This window comes from Heloderma suspectum, chromosome 2, assembly GCF_057233095.1.
Source record: "Heloderma suspectum isolate Gila_16-S chromosome 2, 16-S_ref, whole genome shotgun sequence".
Lineage (NCBI taxonomy): Eukaryota > Metazoa > Chordata > Lepidosauria > Squamata > Helodermatidae > Heloderma > Heloderma suspectum.
This window is the reverse complement of record NC_139459.1, coordinates 51,781,072-51,802,999: the sequence shown is the minus strand read 5'-3', so window position 1 is coordinate 51,802,999 and position 21,928 is coordinate 51,781,072. Positions and strand designations below refer to the sequence as shown.

Sequence of the window (21,928 nt, the reverse complement as noted above, 5' to 3'; positions counted from 1 at the left end):
GGCACAACACCCCTTGGAGCAGGGGTATGACCTGGAGAGCACAAAATTTTGGTTGGCCACCAAAGCAACCCGAAATCTGTCAAACCCTGATCACAACACTATGCTTAATGTGATGTCACAGATACCTGTAAACAAAAACACATGGGTTGCCACAGCCAATCATTAAATAGCAGTGAGGGGAATCGAGGGAAGGGCTGTAGCTCAGTGGCAGAGTCCATGCTTTGCATTCAGAAGGCTGAGAAAGAACCCTCTGGCAGTCAGATTAGACAATACCTAGCTAAATAATCTGACTTGCTACAAAGCAGCTTCCTGTGTTCTTAGGCCAAGGGCATAGTAGTAACAAATGATACAGAAAAGCAGAAGAAAGGTAACTAGGGGAAGAAAAGGACACCAAATAGCACTGGAAAAATGCAGATAGGCTCACAAATAAAATCAGTGAGAACGAGAGGCACCTTCTGATGCTTTGGTAAACAGTTTGTCTCCACCTAATCATAAGTCTGGGTTCCTAATCAACTACGAAGGCTGAAACAGAAAGTACTAGTAGAGGGAAATAATTTATTTTGGAAATATTTAAATTTATTTGTAAAAAAAGGAAATTATAAAGCTATGGAACAGTAAGCTCAAATAAAAATAGAGTTAGATAACTAGTTTTAGAGCCAAACCTTATATCCCTTTGCTACAAGACGCCGAATATGAACAAATAGTCTATGAGTTGGTATGCTTGCAGTCATAAAGTTGTGGTTTTTATGACAGAAGATGTTCAGCTCCTTAGCAGCAATCTATAAAACATGACAATAATTAGCAATTCATTCTGACAGCCCTGCAAATGTCATGGAACTCTTGTGTGCATATAGCACCTGCTGAATGAGCAGGTACCCATGAAATAAATAGAAGTAATCTTAAAAAAAAAACCAGTCCCAAAAAACAGATAGAAGAAAAATACAACCTTGTTAACATGTTACTAGCAATGAATTTTATACCATTCCACCTGGAGATACAGCAACTCAAAACAGGCAATCACATGAACTTAAAAAAAAATCCTTATCCTTGCCAAGATTAATCTTATGCTCCAGGCAAGTTTTGCAATATAAGAAACGCTACAGACAAGATTATGCAGAAGCAACAGTATTCTCCCTTGCAAAGATCTGGATTGTATGCATGTTGTTAAATAAATACAATGCCAAAGCTTATTATATGAAATTAGATAGAGCAGAGTCTGCCTAGGCCCCTGCAATCAGCATGCAGTTGCTATGACTATGCTCTCCTCCTCCAGTAAATATGCATGGCCATTCCTCCTAGCTCCTGGTATACTTGGATGCTTGTAGAAAAGGGGTGCACAAACTTTTCGGCATGAAGGGCCACATCCAGTGTCTGATGGGGGCTACACATGCATGCATATACACACCACTACCACTTGTGAGGCATGTAGTTTCTCTGCATCCCAAATACCAAGTCTCTGTGTATCTACTCAGAAGTAAGCAGGAGTGAATCACTCAACAGCTTTCTCCCCCCACCCCCAGCAGAGTAAAGCTCTTCTCTCACATTAGCTGCTGACTGGAAATAAGAGCTTCTTCCTGCAGGGAGAGGGGACAGGGCCTGGGGAGGAAACAGGTGGATGGATCAGTTGAGCTGCTGGGGGAAGCGTGCGGAATGCCACTGACTTCATGGGTTGCACTGGAAGTAGCCAAGGGCTGCACGTGGGTCACAGGTCATGCACCTGTTGTACAGATTTCACATTTACAGCTCCATGCACAATGTTAATAATAGCAATGTATAAATGCAACACAATGCTGTTGATAAAAGTGTTTTACCTCGGCATCATCTCCAAAAAATCTGTATTTATACCCACACTCAACACACAAAATAGCATTCTTATACTGATTTTTCATTTCTAGGAATTGGAGTTCAAGCGGCGTATATACACTTTTCGTTGTTTTATTGAGAGTCGTATGAGATGTATTTTGAGTGTCTTCAGTATTTGTTTTTGAAGCTGAAAATGGGCTTATACTAAGCAATGTTTCTTCCTATGAGCAGAAAAGAGCAAATAAGCATGAAGAAAAATGTAATTAAACACAGTAAAAAAATAGTGTGATTCAGTTCGAGTTAGATATAGGTTACATTTTACAATCAGAACTAAGAAATGAATCTAGATCTGAATTCCAGCTCAATATTTTAACTTCATAGCATCCTTTCTTCACAAACCCCAACTCAGTGATAGAGTGTCAAGCCTGGACCCAAGAAGTAAACAGAGTTGAGAACCCTGCCAAGGTAGTAAGATGTAGCTTGCATCCCCAAATGCAATCTAAGGAAGTAATTCGAAAGGAAGGCCACCAAGCTAATGGGAGAACAGTGATACAATGGTGGAAGACACCGTACGGAGTACTGACTGCCCAGACAGTGTTGGAAAGTACCTAGGGTACAAGAACACAGGCAACAGAAACTAAGGCCACACATAAGGATAGTATTAATTATTAAAGTGGGATCATTCATTTTTGGTCTGGAGTCTGGAGCACACTGAGGATTAAGAGCGAAGACTAGAAACCTCCCAAGTATCACTAATTACTGTTGTAATAGCTCTTAATTGGATTGTGCTCCCAAAGAGAAAGAGTGCCCATCTTTATTTAGGATCACTTTTAGAAGATGGGCAAGTTCTCAGTAGTCACACCCTTGTCTTTATACCAACACAGTTAAATGAATTGGGGGGGGGGGGGGATTAGGAGGTCATCTGCCTTTTAACTCAACATCGCAAATCAAAAAATGTTCTATCCCACAGATGTTTTGACTAGCCTGCCTGCTTACACACACCTTTGTTATTTAATTGTGCCCCATCAACACACTTTTTCCAGTTTATGAAAGTTTCTCTGTCTGGTCCCCTAACTGGTCTTTTAAGCACATTATACAAAGACTAAAAAAGTAAGTTTTCAATATGTAGTGAAAATTTTGCAGCACAAAGTCGATCAGATGTTCTATGAGGAGCAGAAGAAAATTTCCAGTCATTTTTCTACGGATACATGCAATAATCAGCCTATATCTATAAAACTAATGACTAATGCAATCCTATACCTACCTGGGAGTAAGCCCCATTGAATTCAAGGAAAACCCTACTGCTGTCAAGATTATTTTAGCATTAATAATCACATAACAATTAACAGAGCAATCCTAAGTGGGGGCAGAGCAATAAGGCAGATCTCCCAGCAAGGGCAGAAGATAGCGGTATTGTGGTTTTTCTTGCTCTTTTTTACCCCAGCAGAGTGGAGGTTTTCTATTTTCCCTCCCATTAGTTACAACAGGAAGGAAATCTTCCACACCAGCTCCACCAGATCCTAACCCTCTCCTGAGATTGACAACAGGGGGTTAGGATCTGGTGGAGATTACATTCTGTTAAATAGAAAATATTACATACTATTAAGATTAACTGTTATTTTATAACTAATAACACTTTTGGAACATTTATAGATTATGATATGCATTAGGAAGGCATTTTTGAACTCAACATGCATTTTAAAATATCTTCATTAATAATGGGCTTTCAGCTCATTGCCTTTTCCAGCAAATCATCAACTGTAGATTCAATTAACTTTAAAGACAGCCTAAAATCCCCCACAGCCTCATACACATAGGTTTTTCTCAGGAATTTCCCCCACCAACCCATCAAACACTATTTTAAAGAAAGAGGGAGCTTAAGGGAGCAATCCTATGGTAACAGGCAGCCGCCTCGGAACTCAGAGGTGACTGCCTGTCCAATACAGGGCAAGCGGAGCACTGAGTGGATCTTCTCCTCTATGCTCCGGCTGCCCTGAATTTGCGGCTAGACAGCTGATTTCGGTGTTGGAGGGGGAGGGGAGGCCAGACGACACATAGAAAGCATTGTCCGCGCTCCCTGCCCCTCCCCAAGCCCAGGAAAGCCCCCTTTTGCCCCGCTCCACGCTGCTCTTCTGAGTGCGGAGCTGGGGGATTATCCGTGCCGCTTACAAGGCGGGGGGGGGGGGGGGGGGCGATTTTCCAGGAACCAACCCTGGAGCGCAGGCTCTGAGGTCAGTTCCGAAACCTGAACAATCTTATGGCTGTCTGGCCACTGTCTAGAGGCCATAAGATTGTGCCCTAAAAGTAGTTTGACATTATGCTTCAAGACGTTTTATACCGTTTTGATTTTATTAACTGTATTGAATTTTAAAATGAATAAAAATATTTTAGAAAAAAACAAGTTTGACATTGACCAAGGGAACTGTTGAAGCAAATAGAGGGAAAGAAATGTGCACAAACTGCCCCTCTCTCTTTCACACACATTACTGATTCCTCTGAATTGCAAACCACCGTCACCCAGTTCATTATCTTCTACTGACCTAAAACTTTAAACATCAAGCAGACCGCTCCCAGATTTAAGAATACTATATTACTGACTTAGCAAACCTTTACATTTGGGAGGACAGATGCCCTTATCCAACCAGAAGTACACAATTAAAGTACTTTAATTAAGAGGTATTTAAAAATTGCTTACCTTATTAGTGTCTTGAGGATGTGGAGTGCCACTTATTTCATTTTTTCCAAGCACAGAATTCTGGCATTTTTTCAAATCCACAGACTGAATTCCATGAAACGCCTCTGAATGAATTATATTACTTGGATGCTCCAAACGGTTAGTAAACTCTCTCAATCTATCAAGGGTTTTTGAACATATTTGAGGGCTGGTATATTTCTTTGGTTCTCCTTTATTAGCAAACATAGACAAAAAAAGTATTTCACCTTCAACTCAGTATGTCCAAGACTGAACTTTTCTTACTTGCTCCCAAGCCCTCCTAATCCCTCTGCATGCTTTCCTCATCCACTGACAACATTACTATCCAACCCTGTTGATACTGTCCACTTGGCAAAACCTCTGATCCATGCCCTGGTTACCTCTCATCTAGACTACTGTGGTCGTTGTCTCACCTTGGTCCTCTCACATCTATCCAGTGCTCTGCTAACAAAATAATTCCCCTTTCTTGTTGCTCTGAGCATGTGACCCCTCCTTAAATCCCTACACTGGCTTCCTCTCTGCTCCTGGATCCAGCACAAGCTCCTTGTCCTTACTTTCAAAGTCCTCCATGGCTCTACTTCTCTGCTTGTATATCTCTGATACATTCCAACATGTCATCTTTGCCCCTCACCATCCAAAAGTCTCCTGCTCCCTTAAAAGCCTCTGCCCTTTCTCCCCTGCTGCCCCATATGCTTGGAAGTGCCTCCCAGAACACCTGTGTGATGCTACCTTTCTTGCTTTATTCAAATTCCTCATCAAAACCCACCTTTTCTGGGAAGCCTTTGGCACAACAAACTCCCCAGTTCCCATGTCCTACTCGCTGTAACTGAGCCTATAACTAAACCTAGGCATATGCAACAGAAACAACCGCGTATTGCTTCTCTGTCTGTCCTTGTCTCCACTTCCTTTGCCTTCCTCTTGTTGTTTTTCCTGAGGCAGATTTTAATTGTAAACTCTTTGGGGCAGAGACTTGTCCTCTTTTACAATAAAAAATGCCGTGCACACTGATGACACTACATAAATTTAATAATAAGAAAAATAAGAATAACAATGTTTGTTATGTGGTTCACATCAAGAAGTTAGAAATACTATAATGCAATTCTTGGTTCTAAAGAACAGCCTATTAAGGTAATACTTGTCCTGCTGCACCTCTAAGCGTAGTAAGGTCAGAAGAAGGTATTAGGCTCAAACATGTAGGGTAAAGGGAGAAACTATCATCTGAATAAGCCCAAAGAAACCTTTTCATAGGCATGCTTTGAAAAAACTAGTTTACACTTTAAATTTAACTACAGAAACCTAGTTGTTTTATTTGTGAAAGTCTCACATTTAAAGCAAATAATTGTTGCATCTAATATTGATTCAGTTGCACTGATCAACAGTTTAGCTAGTATATAAAATATAAACGGAAAGCAAAACACTTAGACTGCAGTCCTGTGAACACTTAACCAAGCAATATGTCCCACTGTACTTATGGTGGTACTTACTTCTGAGTAAACATGCATAGGATTGTGCTGTTAGTCTTGAATCCAGAAATGTGCACATGTATCAGGGAGTTGCATGTAGTATGCATTACACACTAATGCACATGAGGATCAACCCTGTAAACAGATAGTTAAGTACTTCTACCTTTGACAGAACTCTCACTGGAATCTGACAAAACTAACACTACCTGCTATGGAGAGAATTATCCTATCCCTGAAAGAGTGAGAGTGCAATCGTATACATGTCTACTCAAAAGCAAATCCCACTGAGTTCAATAGGGTTTACTCCCAAGAAACTGGGTATAGGATTGTAGCTTGAGTGTTCCTTAATCCTGTGCTGCTCCTAGATTCTCAGGTGACAACAGTGGGTAGCTCCAGAAGTATGCCTCTACCTCAGGTTTCTGGAGCAGCTTCTGGGTGGGGGGGAAAAACTACACTACAGTAAGATGGGAGAACCTGCAGCAGATTATAAAAATTTGGCCCCTGGTTCTCACTCATTGAATGGTCGCGGGGGAGGGGGAGGTCTAAAACAAAAATCCATTATTGTAATTATAGCCAGACACTTTATTCAGAACTCACCAGTGTTTAGCGTAGCCACTGTATTCCCCTCTTCTTTTCTTCTACTCTGTAGAGGCTTTGTACTCTTGTCAATATGTTCTATGTTTTTTACAACTCTTCTCTTTTTCCCACCAGGCTCATGAGCCTACAGAACAATAATTGAAGCAAGTTCAATTTGTTTGTACATGAAATAAATTAAAAGATAGAGAGCAGATATACATATTTAAGATGAGGAACAAATGGTATACATCAGTTTAGTCTACAACATGAAATATTGTTATTGTATGAAAATGGTTTATAAAATGGATGATATAACATGAGTAGTGAAAGACCCACATATTCTTGATAATGCCATGTGATTAAAAGCACAGGGCAAACATTTTAGAAGCACAAGAAACAAATGAATGGAATCTAAGTTTTTATACTCTTTTATATCAGCCTTCCCCAACCTGGTGCCCTCCAGATGATTTGGACTTCAACTCCCATCAGCCCCATCCTGATGTTCAGGAATGCTGGGAGTTGTAGTGAAAAACATCTGGAGGGTAGCAGGTTGGGGAAGGCTGCTTTATATGAATGACTGTTGAAGATATCAGAGTGATAATTAGCAGATAATATCTGACACCCAGCTGCCAGGACATAATGGACCATGCCTTTGTCATCAGCTTCAAACAACAGTTGTGTAGGCAACAGTCTAGGTACAGATATTTCTCTGACAAGCCCCAAATACTGAGTGAAACCAAAGACACTTCGCTACCTTTCTATCCACAAACCACACATTCAACGAACATCAACTATACATTCTACTTTGAAGTGCAATGTATGTCCCACTAGTTGTTTACTGATAACTGAAAGTTATCTAATAGTTATCTAATATAAATATAATAGTATATTATAATAATATAAATATAATATAGTAAATAGTATAATAATATATAAATATAATAGTTATATTTTTGCCTTCTAGTCACAGTTAAAAGACTTTCTAGCTGCCTTATAAAACACCAACAAACTTCTAATCAGTGCCAAAAGACAAACATCAAAACTGAATTTAGAGACAGGAATCAGCACTTGCATTTAACAATGGGGCGTTCATATAATGTACCTACTCGATGTGAGACTGAGTGTAGGCCTTGGCCCTCTACTCCTGAGCATGCAGGCCTTTACTCCTGAGCATGCAGGTCTTTTATTCCTGAGCATGGAATTATACATTCTATAGCATATTCATATGTGCAAAATGTATTGTAATTTGTCATTCTGATCTTAAATGCATTTACTTGAAACTAAGCCCTACTTAATTCAATGGAAAAGCACGCTTATGACTGCAGCTTTCTAATCTATATTTACAAGAACCCCACAAGGCTGGTATCAGTTCTCTGTATCTTATAGATATAAAACTGCTACTGTGAGCCGATTTGCAGCCTTGGCAAATCAGGGCTAAAATGTAATGTAAACCTGTGCTTCCTAGGACATTATATCAGGTAGCGTTAGCCTTGGCCCAGAACAAGGATGCCTGGATTAAAAAAATCCCTGCTACAGTATTAAAATCACTGCATACCTATGTCAAATCACACCCTCTTTCTCTCAGTTTAACGTACATCACAGATTTCTTACAAGAGCAAAATACGCATTTGTGAAGGATTGTTGGTCCCACTCCAACAACCCTGCAAGGTAGGCCAGGCCCAACTTGGCCACAGGCTCCCCTAAAGTTGACCCAGTAGCTCCCTTCCCAGGCCAATAGGCACTGTATTTAGCACTGAAGTTATACAGGACACACCACACCAACTGGAAGTTGGATAAAAGTTTATTAGGGGAAAGGAACAAAGAGGAAGAAATGGGGAGAGATGGTGGGTTGTACAGAAAATTACAAGCAAGGGACAACACTCCAAGCAAAACCAGAAACGTCAAAAACCAAGGCACACGCTCCCAAGAGCAAAACAATAAAGCTAGCTAGCCTATCCTATACATACCAAAGCATGGGCCTCTCAGGATAGCCATCGACCAACAGCACACCCTAGTATCGTCAGGGCCAAGAAGAGACGCTAGGGATGTACGAAAGTCTTACCTGGCTCTGTGACGGGCAATCCGCGGTGGGGGGGAGGCGCTCCGTCCCTCCCCCCGGAATCCTCCCCCGGGCGGCTCTGCAGAGCCGCCGGGCTGCTGCAGCCGCAAATGGCGGCTGTTGTAGCAGCCGCCATTTGCGTCCTTGCAGTAGTAAGCCGTGATAGGCTACGTAAGTATTTATGTAGCCAATCACAGCAAAGGCAGGGCCGCAAATGGCAGCCGCTACGCCACTTGTGTGGCTGCCTTTTGCCTATTACAGAAAAGAGCAGGGGTGCAAATGGCATAGTGGCCGCCATTTGCACCCCTGCTCTTTGCCGTGATAGGCTACGTAAGTATTTACGTAGCCTATCACGAACAAAACCAGCCATGCAAATGGGGGCCGCTACGATGGCTGCCATTTGCAGCTGCCCAGCAGTGGCCAGGAGACCAGCTGGAGCCTCCGCCGCATCCGCCGCCAGGTAAGCTCCATCCCAGTCCCAGGACACCCCACTCCACCCACCAAGGAGGCTGAATCTTCCCACCAGGCACGGCTGTTATCATGGCTGTTATCATTTTCCCAATTGGTTGGAGCAGAGCATGGCCTTGAGCTGCAGGGCTGAGAAACGCCAAAAAAAACAAACAACCTCCAGGTGGCTACTTCGTACATGACTACCCAAGAGGCCCTCATGGCTCCCACTTCTACTAACCCATTCTTAACAGTGTTCTTTTATGAGTTCATTAGAAGAGCCTTATTAGATCAGATCAATATCTATGTAGTCGAGCAGCCTGTTTCCCAGTGGTCAATTAGAGGCTTTTTGGAAGTCCACAGTGAGGGCTTGAAGGCAATAGCCCTCTTCCTCTGTTACACCCTAGCAACTAATATTCAGTAGCACACTGCCTCTGAACACATGAGGTTTGATTTCGCTAGCATAGCCAATAGTCATTGACAGATCTCTCCTCCATGAATTTGTCTAATCCCCTTTATTTCCTTTTGTCTACCTTGAATCAGCAGCCAAAACAATTTTGCTGGGTGCCCGAGTTGTAATATTATGGGATACAAGTGTGTTAAAATGGGCAGGATGCAAGTGGCAAAATCAATATAAAAGACATTGAGCCTTTGAGAGTTTTCAAACAAAGATTAGCAGTTCTCTAGTCACTCAAAGCTTCTAGTACCAGTTCTAACCACCTTGGGGAAGTCAGCTGCGATGATCTACAAGGCAAGTGCTGTGCTTAGCTCTGGTCAAAATACCCAAGGACTAGAATGGAAGATGACCATAACACAACGTCCTAAGCTCTCCCAAACGACTTAAAGGCATGAGCTACATTAAGAGGGAGTACTAGCTCCTGAGAGGCCCCCAGAGCATTGCGTGTTCCAGGAACATTACGGGGTGCGATTCAGGATTCGCCTTTTCGACTTCCTAAAATAGGATTAGGACAGCCTTGTCCAACCTGGCGCCCTCCAGATGTGTTGTACTGCAACTCCCAGCCAGATACAGCACATCTGGAGGGCATTAGGTTGGAGAAGGCTGCAATAGGACACACACACACACACCCTTGATGGGGGCTGGAGGGAGATGACGGGACTGGGCTTCAATGCTACAGAGTGGGGCCGTCTGATCAGGGTCACAGCCACAGACCGCCACCCGCCACCCCCTCAGCCCTGTCCCACTACAGCCCGGCGCGCACCGTCTGCACAGCAACCGCCGAGGCCGACGAAGGGCCCTCGCTTCTCTCCTCAGGCGAGCTGAGAACGGGAGCAAGAGGAGCCGAGGCAGGAGCGGCTGCCTGCAGGCATCCCACCGGTCGGAAGAATTTACTTAACACCGGCTGCCCGCGGGGCCCGCCGCCAGGGTTAGGCCTTCTTCGCCCTCGCGGCATTACAGAACCGGAGGAGGAACCGCCGAGAGAAAGGCGGCGCGGCACTGCTGCGGCGAGGAGCCCGAGGGGAGCCGCGCGACCCGCCTCATGGGAACACAGCCCCACGCCGCTTCGCTCGGCCCTCCTTTACGGCAGCAAAAGCGCGCGCGCCGACGCGTGGGGGTTGGGCCGGGTCGCAAAAGCGTTCGGACTTTGGGTTCGCCAGCGTGGACGGAGTCCGTTTCATTCCCCCTGTCGGGAGGAGGCGCGCCTCTCTGAGCATGCGCAGAAGAGGGCTTCTCTCGCCTAGCGGGCTAATTCCCAGCTCAGGGGCGTCGGTTCCTGCGAGGAATTCCAGCCGGGGGCAAGAAGGGGCGATGGGGCGCTCGCTCAATTCCATCGCGGCGGTGTGCCAGAACATGGGCATTGGGAAGAACGGAAAGCTCCCGTGGCCGCGTCTCAGGTAAAGGACTCGTTCCCGCGTCCTTTCTTCTCTCCCGCGCTTTCGGCTCGCGGTGTGCACTGCTGCCTTTACGCAGCGGCAGCGGGGGCTGAGAGACGTAGTTTTTTGCCTTCTCGGATTCCTTCCGAAGTGCCGGTCACTATTATCGGTGTGAGGCCGAGACAGTGCAACGAAAATACAATACTTAACTATACGTCTGCATTGGTGCTAGTTCTGCCTTAAGGAACAACTTCAGGCTTGCGGATGAATCCCCTTCTGTGCAGGCGGTTTGCAGCAATGAGAAATGGCATTTTAAAATCATTTTGGAGGATTTCTGAGAACAAAACTTAAAAGTTCAGTTGATTAATTTAGACCTGGGGTGCAGAACCTCAGGTCTGAGGGCCAAATTCGGCCCACATTGCATCCCAGTCCAACTCTGCAGGGATCCCCAGAAGGCCTCGCCCCCTTTCTCTCAACCACCAATCATTTGCTCGTTTCCCAGTTTTGTACAGTTTTTTCCCTCTTCTAAAAGGTTGAAATGCCTCTCCTAAGGCTTAGTGACTGGCAGTAAGAGATTTAAGCCGAAATATGATGGTAGCTTAGCCCTGCCCCCTTTTGCCTTCAGCCCCATCCACCACCAGAATGCAACCCCTGAGAGTTGCATTTTGGAGAGTTGCTCCAAAATTGGATTTAGTCCTCCGGCTGAAAGAGGTTCTGCACCCCTGATTTAGACTGTAATTCTGAGGTCCCTAGGAGAGTGCCCCAAGGGTCATAAGATGATTTCAACCTCTCCTTCCATGGGCGGAAAGAGAGGTCCTGACCTTGGAGGGGGAAATCTGACTTCACAGATCCTCTCCCAGCTGCTGCAGTCTGTGCTTCTCCAACATCAGTAGAAGCAAAAAGGAGTGGATTGGGGGAAAGACTTGGATCTGCAGAATCCATAGCTTTCCCATTTCCCCACATGTACATTGGGGGCATGCCCAGAACTGGCATGCATAATTTCTCTCCCATTGCTTACAATGGGAGGGAAATTATGTATGCCAGTTGCAACCAATGGGAAGGAAATTATGTATGTCAGTTGCAACCAATGGGAGGGAAATAGTAAAAGTAAAGGGGTGGTGCCTAAAGTGGAAGGGGGAGAAAAATGCTGCTCCTGCCTTGCTGGTATGAGTGGTAGGGCTTTGGGTAAGGCGATTTCTCCACCTTTGCATTTCCTGAACCACAGGTAGTATTGCTCTGCCCAGTGATTTGGAAGTAGGGGAAAGAATGAAACACTTTTATTATAATAACTCTGTTTTTATGGCACCATTAAGACATTTGTTGTTCTTGTTGCAAGGCTACCCCTCTAGAATTTATTATTTTCCTGTGATGTTCTGTCCATTTAGGTGACAGAGAAGATGCAGGGGGTGGGGGGAATCATTATGTTGCTGGGCTACTGCTTTTTCTTTTTCATCATCTATCAGGGAATCTTGACACATTGTGGGCTTCTTATTCCTAATACCTTATAGAAACAGCAGTGATAGCCAACAGCCTGCACAAAATATGAATAAATAAAAAACCAGATGGTCGTGTGTGAAAACAGAAACTAGTTTACCTGTGTGAGCTGCGGTGATAGGGTTTACCAAAACAGTTGCCAAAGGCTTGAGAATAGAAAGAGAAGAGGGAGCGATATCAGTGTCCATGAAGGTGACATCATCACAACTTGTTTGTTTGTTTCTGAACAGGAATGAGTTTAAGTATTTTCAGAAAATGACCGTGACAGCTACACAAGAAGGTAATGGTGGTTGATTTTCCCTCAGCTGCTTTTTTTTACCGCCAGCACTTGTGTATGTAATACTTTTTGGTGATGTGCAACACTGGTCAAGATTACTTTGTCATTTCTTATGTTAAGAAAGTAAAAATCAGGTAAAAAGACTCTGAAATCTACTTTGAAATCCCACAGTGTCTAAGCATATTTCAAAATTTTGAACAAATGGTGTAGCGATGCTAATGCTGTTGATCATGTCAGAAGGCTACAAGTTGCTGAGGGAGAAGGATGTTGTATGTGCTATATGACTTCAATCCTGGTTCAGTTAGTCAGTGGGAAAAAACCTTCTGTGGAGTTTCGTGGGCAAGGTCTGCAACCTAAAAAGGTAATTTAATGGTAATACATTGCATTTATATTGTCATTTTAGTGTTCAAACATCACATACGTTATACTAGTGGACCCTTACAACAAACCTGCAGAGTGTGTCAGCATTATTATTCTCATATTGCAAATGAGGGACTGAGTCTGAGAGAGTGGTTTACTTAAGGCCAACTAGTGAGTTTACAGCAAAGGAAATATTTGGTTCATGGTTCAGTTTATTAGCTATCATGCTATACTAATTCATGTATTATTTGCATTCCTATTAAAATCTGGGTTTACATATGTCATGTATTCTCTTCCATTGACTTAAATTTTATTCAGAGTGTTTTCCGGACTGTGGTACTGTTGCTTAAACTGGAGTTGTGAGGAAGTACTACCACCACTAGATGTCACTACATAATAACATCAAGTATATTTTTATATATTATACAGGAAAACAAAATGCAGTGATAATGGGTAAGAAGACCTGGTTCTCCATTCCTGAGAAATGTCGCCCTTTAAAAGGTAGAATTAATATAGTACTCAGCAAGGAACTGAAGTAAGTACCTATTTTGGTGATCTTGTAGAGAGACATATAAAGTCAGCTACAGTAACTGAACTAGTGAAGAGGGAGCCATGTTAAACTAATTTGTAGCATAGCATCTTTTAACAATGGTACCTTTCAAGCACAATGCCCCTGTTCAGAGATAGTAGTTGACATCCTGTCAAAAGTGTTGTCTAGTAGTAATAATTATGTTATCTTCTTTGATGTTGTGGTTTGCACTTACAGGTATTTAATTCCAGCATCTCCTTGATTTCATGGGACAGGTTTAAATAATATAGCAGAAGTAACATGTCAGTTAGAAAGCCTTTGGCTTTTACATTATTTTATACAGGGTTGAACAACTTGTACAGTCCAGATGTTGCTGGACTGCAACTCCCATCATCTATCACCATTGGCCATGCTGGCTAGGGCTGATGGGAGTTGCAGTCCAACAGCATTTGGAGGGCCACAAGCTGACCACCCCTCATCTTATACTAGTAAGATGATAACTCAAAAGCCAAAGATGCTTAATGCTGTGATAGGATTAGTATGTTTTTACTAAGTAAATGCAAACTAATCCTACCACAGCATTAAGCATCTTTGTTGTTGTTGTTCAGTCGTGTCCAACTCTTTGTGACCCCATGGACCATAGCACGCCAGGCCTTCCTGTCCTGTGCTCTCTCCCAGAGTGTGCTCAAGTCCATATTCATTGCATCAGTGATGCTATCTAGCCCTCTCATCCTCTGTCGTCCCCTTCTCCTTTTGCCTTCAGTCTTTCCCAGCATCAGAGTCTTTTCCAGGGAGTTTTCTCTTTGCATTAGGTGGCCAAAATATTTGAGCTTCAGTTTCAGTATCTGTCCTTCCAATGAGCAGTCAGGGTTGATATTGTAAGCATCTTTACAATATACCTAGATCATACTATCAGGTTCAAGAAAATGGCACAGCCCATAAAGAATAGATTCAGTGATGTCATGCTTGCTCAGTGAACCACTTATACCCAGAATCGCTTTTGATCCTTTATTTTCATGTGCTTTAGGGTATCCTGAGCCTATCCCAGAAGAGATACTCTGTTGGTTTGTATCTGGTTAAGTTATTTGCTATTCCAGCATCATGGTTACTAGTATTTTGACTCCCAACCTGCCTGTGGATTGGTCCTAGACATAAAAGTTCAAGTAGGGTCCCTGGGGCAGAAGTGTGGTAGGAATAAACACTTGCAGAAGTGATGGAAATATTACCTGGGGAAATGCACACAGCAAGACTCATGTCGATGGTGGTTGGGCTTGGGTGTATGGTTGGGACTGGGTGTGTGGTTGGGATTGTGTGTATGTACACATGTTCGCTACAGCCTATTACCTAATTTCTAACATTGTAGCAATATCCCGATGCAAAAAAAGTGAACTATCATTGATACAGCTACATTCAGAATATCATGTTCAAATATACTAGGATATTAAGCTATCTATTTGTTCTAGGGAAATTCCTGAAGGAGCCCATTACCTGGCCAAAAGTCTAGATGAAGCACTAGATCTTGTAGAATCATCAGAGTTGGCAAGTAAGATAGACATGGTTTGGATAGTTGGAGGCTCTTCCGTTTATAAGGTATGGTTAAAACACAAGATCAATACTTTAAAATAGAATAACAGAATGAGAGACATACAATGGCTTATTTTTGTGTGACCATTTTCAAATCCTTGAACTAGACCCCCAGTTTATAATAATTTTCATAGTGTGTGTGTGCGCGGGGGGTGGGGTTCAAATATAGTATTCTTGTTCCTTTAACAAAAGAAAATCTGTTCAGATCCAACTCGTAACCATGACTTGACGCAAAGGAAAAGATCCAATGCTGATTTTAATTAAAATCAGCGTTCCAATAATAAACAGTTTCCAACTTCTTGCAAGTACTCTATTTATCTATTCCCTTCCTTCTCTGAATCACTAGGTATGTGAAGTTCACTATATTTTTTGCATAGATAGAACCCTTCTTAGCCAATCCTTTGTACATGTGCAGGTTCATTTCTTGGTTCTCTCTATCCAAGCCATAATAATCAGATTACTAACAAATTCTTGATTAGCTTAGGGAGCTATGTTATCAGTCTGGTCCAAACAGAATCTTAAGTAGCGATACAGATATTGCATAGATAGTTACCTTCCACCAGTAGTCCTGAATCTAGTGCTCATATTTGGTGAGGTTTTGCTGAAGTGGATGCACTAGACATCAATAAAACTATGATAAATAATTTCATTGATATCAATTTCATATGCTTCATTATTTTTACCAGTTTCTTTAAAACATGATAGTTGTTTTCTGTGAATGAAAATGTCTTTTTCTTAAGATAAGTCAGCAGCAATCCTAATATAAGCACACTCACTATTGATAGTAAACACCACTGAACCCAGTGGGACTTATTCCTGAGTAAACATGCATAGGGTTGTACTATTAGAGTTTTCTTTGTTTTTTTTTTCATGATTTCATTAATGTATGTAGTCATGGTAGCTTTTCTCCACAAAGGATGCAATTATAATATTGAATTGTGCAGAAACCAAGATTATCTGAAAAACGGGATATTGTGCACTCTAGTTTTTTCCCACTAAGGCTGCAGTCCTGTACCCACTTACCTGAGATTAGGCCTTTTAGAACTCAGTGGACATATTTCTGACTAGACCAGTATAGGATTTCACAAAGTTAGTCATGAGACTGGAGTGAGGGGTAGGAGATCATTGACCCAGTTCACTGTGGCTTGTTGCAGCCAGGTGCGTACAGGCTGGATTTCCCTAATTACCTACACTGGTGCAGTTTGCCATGTCATCCGAACCTGGGGGGCATGACTTGTTTGGGGTGGGCAGCAACCCTTAAATAACCCAACAACAACCATGGGTTGTTTCAGCTGATGTGAACGTGTCATTTTAATTGGATGGTTAGTTAGATAGGCTGTGGCTTAGAAATTCAAATTGTCATCTTAATCTGTCCAGGAACTTGGGGAAATGGTACAAATAGTAGATTTACAAATATTGGTTTGTCTTCTTCCTTGCAAATGTGGTTACTTCAATCTATTTGGGGGGGAAATATTCAGAAAATTTATTTATTCAGAAAAAAAGTTTCATTTAAATCAATGAAATCAATTTCATTTGCTTTTAAGCAAATGTGTTTAGCGTTGAACAGACTATATGCAATCCACTAAGCAAATTATTGTTTGTAAAGTTGTACATTGCCTTGGTGACCCTTTTGTACATTAAGATGATTTATAAATGTATTAGTGGAGAGAACACTCCTATGGGGATTGACGGTCGCCTCCGAACCAGAGGGCAACCGCCTATCCACTGCAGGGCAGGAGGAGTGGTGAGGAGCACACCTCCACACTCCCTCCGCTCTGCTTTCACAGCTAGACAGCTAATTCGGCTGTCCAGCCACGGGACTTCCGAGCATGGAGTAAGGAGGCTGGATGACACATAGGAAGCGTCGTACCAGCACTTCCAACCTCCCTGCCCCCAGGAATGCCCCGTTTCTCCCACTCTACACCGCTCTTTTGAGTGTGGTGCGTGGGGCCGATCCATGCTGCCTACAAAAATTTTTAGCACATTTTCCCCTCCAGGTTTCTGCTGATTCATATTTTCTTTCCTATTATATAATGTATCCTTATTATGATAATAGAACTTTTTAATAACTTTGGCCTCAGCATCCTTTAAAATATGCATGTTTACACTTTATTGTTTCCTTTTGGCTTGTTTATTGTATGACCTCGTTTTTCAGAAATGTTCATGTCTAAATTAATTAATTTGTTATGCTTCACTTAAACTGTGCTTCACTTCCTGTTACTTCAAAGAGAGCAGTGCCATTCAGTATTACAAAACTCAGTCATCAATGGTTTTGTTGTTTTGGTTTTGGGGGGCAGGGGGGTTAATGCAAGTGTTATAAAGTGCAGGCTCTATTATACTATAGGCTGTCTTGATCAAGAGAGGCTTTAGAGCGTGTTTCTCTAGTAATCAATGTAATGAATAGGACTTTTATGTAATAGATATATATAGCTTCAAGTTCTAATAATAAAGGCACTTACTAATAGCCCACAGGGAGAAAATACACTGGTTCTTGAGAGAGCTGTGTATTTGAGCTGGCATGACTATTTTAATTAGATGGGCTAGGTTAGAATGAACACCTCGAATAATGTTTAGTGCATTTATCAGGAATGTAATGTTCTGAATGATAAGGATTTCTGAAAGATTACTATTATACTATGAACAGGTGCGTGGGTCACGAAGAGTCGGACACGACTGAACGACTGAACAACAACAACAACAACTGGGTAGCTGCTAAATGAGATGAATCATTTTATTTGATGTAAACCATTTTCAGCAGGGATTTGCTTTTGAAAGCTTTGTTTTTAACATAATTTTTCTTTTAATAAAGCTGCAGGACCACATTATTAGGAAAGAAACAGTGTCAGGATCAATGTGACATAGAACTTTCCCATTGGAAGGCTAGTTTAAGAAGATAAGAAGAGCCATGCTGGATCAGACCAAGGGTCCATCTAGTCCAGCATTCTGTTCACACAGTGGCCAACCAGCTGTCGACCGGGAACCCACAAGCAGGGCATAAGTGCAACAGCACCCTCCCACCCATGTTTCCCAGAAACTGGTGTACATAGGCTCACTGCTTCTGGTACTGGAGGTAGCACATAGCCATCAGGACTAGAAGCCATTGATAACCTTTTCCTCCAGGAATTTGCCCAACCCCCTTTTAAAGCCAAATTGGTGGCCATCACTACATCCTGTGGTAGTGAATTCCATAGTTTAACTATGTACTATGTGAAGAAGTACTTCCTTTTATCTGTCCTGAATCTCCCACCAATCAGCTTCATAGGATGACCCCAGGTTCTAGTATTTTTGAGAGAGGGAGAAAAATGTCTCCTTATCCACATTCTCCATACCACGCATAATTTTGTACACCTCTGTCATGTCTCCCCTTACCCTCCTTTTCTCCAACCTTAACCTGCATTGTAACCTTCCCTTGTAGGGGAGATACTCCAGCCCCTTGATCATTTTAGTTGCCCTTTTCTGCACCTTTTCCAGCTCGCAATATTTTTTTTAGGTGTGGTGACCAGAACTGGACACAGTCTTCCAAATGTGGTTGCACCATAGATTTGTATAGGGGCAGTATGATATTGGCAGATTTAGTCTCAATTCCTTTTCTAATTATGCCTAACATGGAGTTTGCCTTTTTTACAGCGGCCACACACTGGATTGACATCTTCATTGAGCTGTCCACCACAGCACCAAGGTCTCTTTCCTGGTCAGTCACCACTAGCTCAGATCCCATCAAGCTATCCTTGAAGTTGGGATTTTTTGCCCCAGCGTGCATCACTTTATACTTGCTGACATTGAACTGCATTTGCCATTTAGATGCCCATTCTCCCAGTTTGGAGAGATCCTTTTGGAGCTCTTCACTATCCCTTTTTGTTTTAGCCACCCTAAAGAATTTGGTGTCATCCGCAAACTTGGCCTCCTCACTGCTCATTCCTAATTCTAGATAATTTATGAACAGGTTAAAAAGCATTGGTCCTAATACAGATCCCTGTGGGACCCCATGATTTACTTCTCTCCATTGGGAGAATTTACCATTTATTCCTAGTCTCTGCTTTCTGTTCTTTAACCAGTTACTGATCCATAAGAGGGCCTGTCCTCTTCTTCCATGACTGCTAAGTTTGCTCAGGAGTCTTTGGTGAGGGACTTTGTCAAAAGCCTTTCAGAAGTCCAAGTAAACAATGTCTACTGGATCACCCTGTCTACATGTTTATTGACACTCTCAAAGAACTCTAAAAGGTTAGTGAGACAGGAATTACTTTTGCGAAAACTGTGTTAATTCTTTTTTCAACAAGGCTTGTCCTTCTGTATGCTTACTAATTTTATCTTTAATAATGCCTTCACCCAATTTACCCAGAACAGACGTTAAGCTAACCAGCCTGTAATTTCCCTTATCCTTCCTGGATCCCTTTTTGAAAAATGGTGTTACATTGGCCATCTTACAGTCCTCTGGTGTAGAGGCTGATCTTAGGGACATGTTGCATATTTCGGTTAGATGATCAGCAATTTCATATTTGAGTTCTTTGAGAACTCTGGGATGGATACCATCTGGGCCCAGTGATTTATTTGCTTTCAATTTATCAATAAGGTTGAGAACTTCATTTTCTGTCACCACTGTTTGCCTCAGATCCTCAGACCCCCTTCTGAGGATCTGATGAAAACATCAGTTCAGGCACAGGTAACTATCCTATATCTTCTGAAGTGAAGACAGATTAAAAGAATTCATTCAGCGTCTCTGCGTTCCCTTTGTCCTCCTTTAGTACTCCTTTAACTCTATTGTCATCCATTGGTCCAACTGCCTCCCTAGGTGGTTTTCTGCTTCTGATATATTTAAATCTTTATTGTTGGCCTTGATATTGTTAGCAATATGCTCTTCAGAATGCTTTTTTGTATCTCTTATTGCCTGCTTGCATTGCCTTTGGGCAAGCTTGTGCTCTTTTGTTTTCTTCACTTGGGCAAGACTTTCATTTTCTGAAGGAAGCTCTCTTTTCTCTGATAGGTCCCTTGATGCTGCTCGTTATCCATGCCAGCGTCCTCTTGTCTTGGTGCTGCCTTTCCTAACCTGTGGTATACATTTTAGCTGGGCTTCTGTTATTGTGGTTTTGAGTCATCTCCAAGCATTTTGAAGGGATTTAATCCTCTTGACTCCCCCTTTTAAGTTCCTTCTCACCAGTTCCCTCATTTTAGAGAAGTTTCCTCTTTTGAAGTCAAATGTGACTGTGTTGGACTTCCTGGGCAATTTCCCACTTAAATATATATTAAATATGAAAGCACTGTGGTCGCTGTTTCCAGTTGGTTCAACAACATTTACATGTCATACAAGGTCCTGGGTGACACCATTTAGGATTAAGTCCAAGGTCGCCTCCCCTCTGGTCGTTTCCATGACCAAGTGTTCTAGGGCACAATTGTTTAGGGCATCGAGAAATGTAACCTCTTTGTCGTGGCTGGAACATGCATTTATCCAATCAATGTAGGGGTAATTGAAGTCGCCCATTATTACAATACTTCCTTGTTTGGAGGCCTCACTGATTTCATTTTTAATTTCAAGGTCATTCTGAGCATTCTGGTCTGGGGGACAATAGCACATTCCCAGCACTAAATTAGTTTTAGAGCCTGGTATTGTCACCCACAGTGCTTCTGTGGAAGAGCCTACCTCTTTTAGGTGTTCTGGTCCGCTCAACACGATGCTGTCTTTGATGTACAGGGCAACACCTCCCCTAGTACACCCTTCACTGTCCTTCTTACAGAGTTTATATCCAGAAATGACCATATCCCACTGGTTTTCTCTGCTCCGCCAGGTTTCTGTATTGCCCACTATATCCAGGTTTTCCTTTAAAATCAAGCACTCCACCTCTCCAATTTTGGCTCGGAGGCTTCTAGCATTTGCATAAAAACACCTATACATGGTTTCCCTCCCCAGATGCCTCTGGCATGTGCATCTTTTGCTATGGGACTTTGGCCCCTTTGATTGGCTATTATGTTCTACCATGTACTCCTGGCCTATTTTCATCTTCATCCCTTTGGGATGATTTAACCCAAACCAGATGCTTCCCAGCACCTGTCGGCTTTCCCCCAGGGTTTAGTTTAAAAGCTGCTCTGCCACCCTTTTTATGTTCAGCAGCAGTCTGGTGAATTTCCATTTTGATTCAAGTGGAGCCTGTCCCTCTTGTACAGGCCCAGCTTGTCCCAAAATGTTCCCCAGTTCCTGACAAATCTGAACCTTTCCTCCGTGCACCACCATCTCATCCACATATTGAGACTCCTCAGCTTTTCCTGTCTAGCTGGCCCTGCACATGTAACAGGTAGCATTTCCAAGAAAGCCACCTTGGTGGTCCTGGATTTCAACCTCCTACGTAGCAACCTAAATTTGGCTTCCAGGACCTCACAACTACATATCCCCACATTGTTGGTACCAACATGGATCACGACCGCTGACTCCACCCCAACACTATCTGCTAGGCTATCTAGAGGGTGTGTGATATTCGCACCAGGCAAGTAATTCACCATGCGGTCTACATGCCCATCACAAACCCAGCTGTCTATGTGTCTAATGATCGAATCTCCCACGACCACAAGTCCCCCTCCCCTCAGAGGCACATCCGCGGTGCGAGAGGATATTTGTTCATCTACTGAGGAATGGGTCCCTTCTAAGGGATCATTTTCCTCTTCCTCAGAATGATGCCCTCCTTCCCCAAGACCTGCGTTCTCCATGACAGCAGAGGAGCTGTCACCCTGGGAGTGGGACACAGCTAATAGGTCCCTGAAGGTATCATCCACCAACTTCTCGGCCTCTCTTAGCTTCTCCAGG

At 42.8% G+C, this 21,928-nt stretch overlaps 2 protein-coding genes across 5 annotated transcripts in view; one reads left to right on the top strand and one right to left on the bottom strand.

Moving 5' to 3' along the window:
• The window catches only part of MSH3 (mutS homolog 3), a 121,006-nt gene extending 110,274 nt beyond the window's left edge, over positions 1–10,732 (bottom strand). For all 3 annotated transcript variants that reach the window (XM_084833565.1, XM_084833563.1, XM_084833564.1), the window contains exons 1-5: positions 10,282–10,732; positions 6,577–6,700; positions 4,499–4,707; positions 1,812–2,024; positions 663–779 (exon numbers count right to left, since the gene is read on the bottom strand). In XM_084833565.1, the coding sequence (XP_084689691.1) occupies positions 663–779; positions 1,812–2,024; positions 4,499–4,707; positions 6,577–6,700; positions 10,282–10,473 (855 nt within the window). In that variant the 5' untranslated portion in view covers positions 10,474–10,732. The remainder of the gene's footprint in view (positions 1–662; positions 780–1,811; positions 2,025–4,498; positions 4,708–6,576; positions 6,701–10,281) is intronic.
• Positions 10,733–10,737: 5 nt separating this feature from the next.
• Positions 10,738–21,928, top strand: part of DHFR (dihydrofolate reductase) — a 37,008-nt gene continuing 25,817 nt past the window's right edge. For both annotated transcript variants that reach the window (XR_014787641.1, XM_084833566.1), the window contains exons 1-4: positions 10,738–10,915; positions 12,619–12,668; positions 13,455–13,560; positions 15,018–15,144. Coding sequence is in view for 1 of the 2 variants with exons in the window: in XM_084833566.1 (XP_084689692.1) it covers positions 10,830–10,915; positions 12,619–12,668; positions 13,455–13,560; positions 15,018–15,144 (369 nt within the window). In the remaining variant the exon portion in view is untranslated. The remainder of the gene's footprint in view (positions 10,916–12,618; positions 12,669–13,454; positions 13,561–15,017; positions 15,145–21,928) is intronic.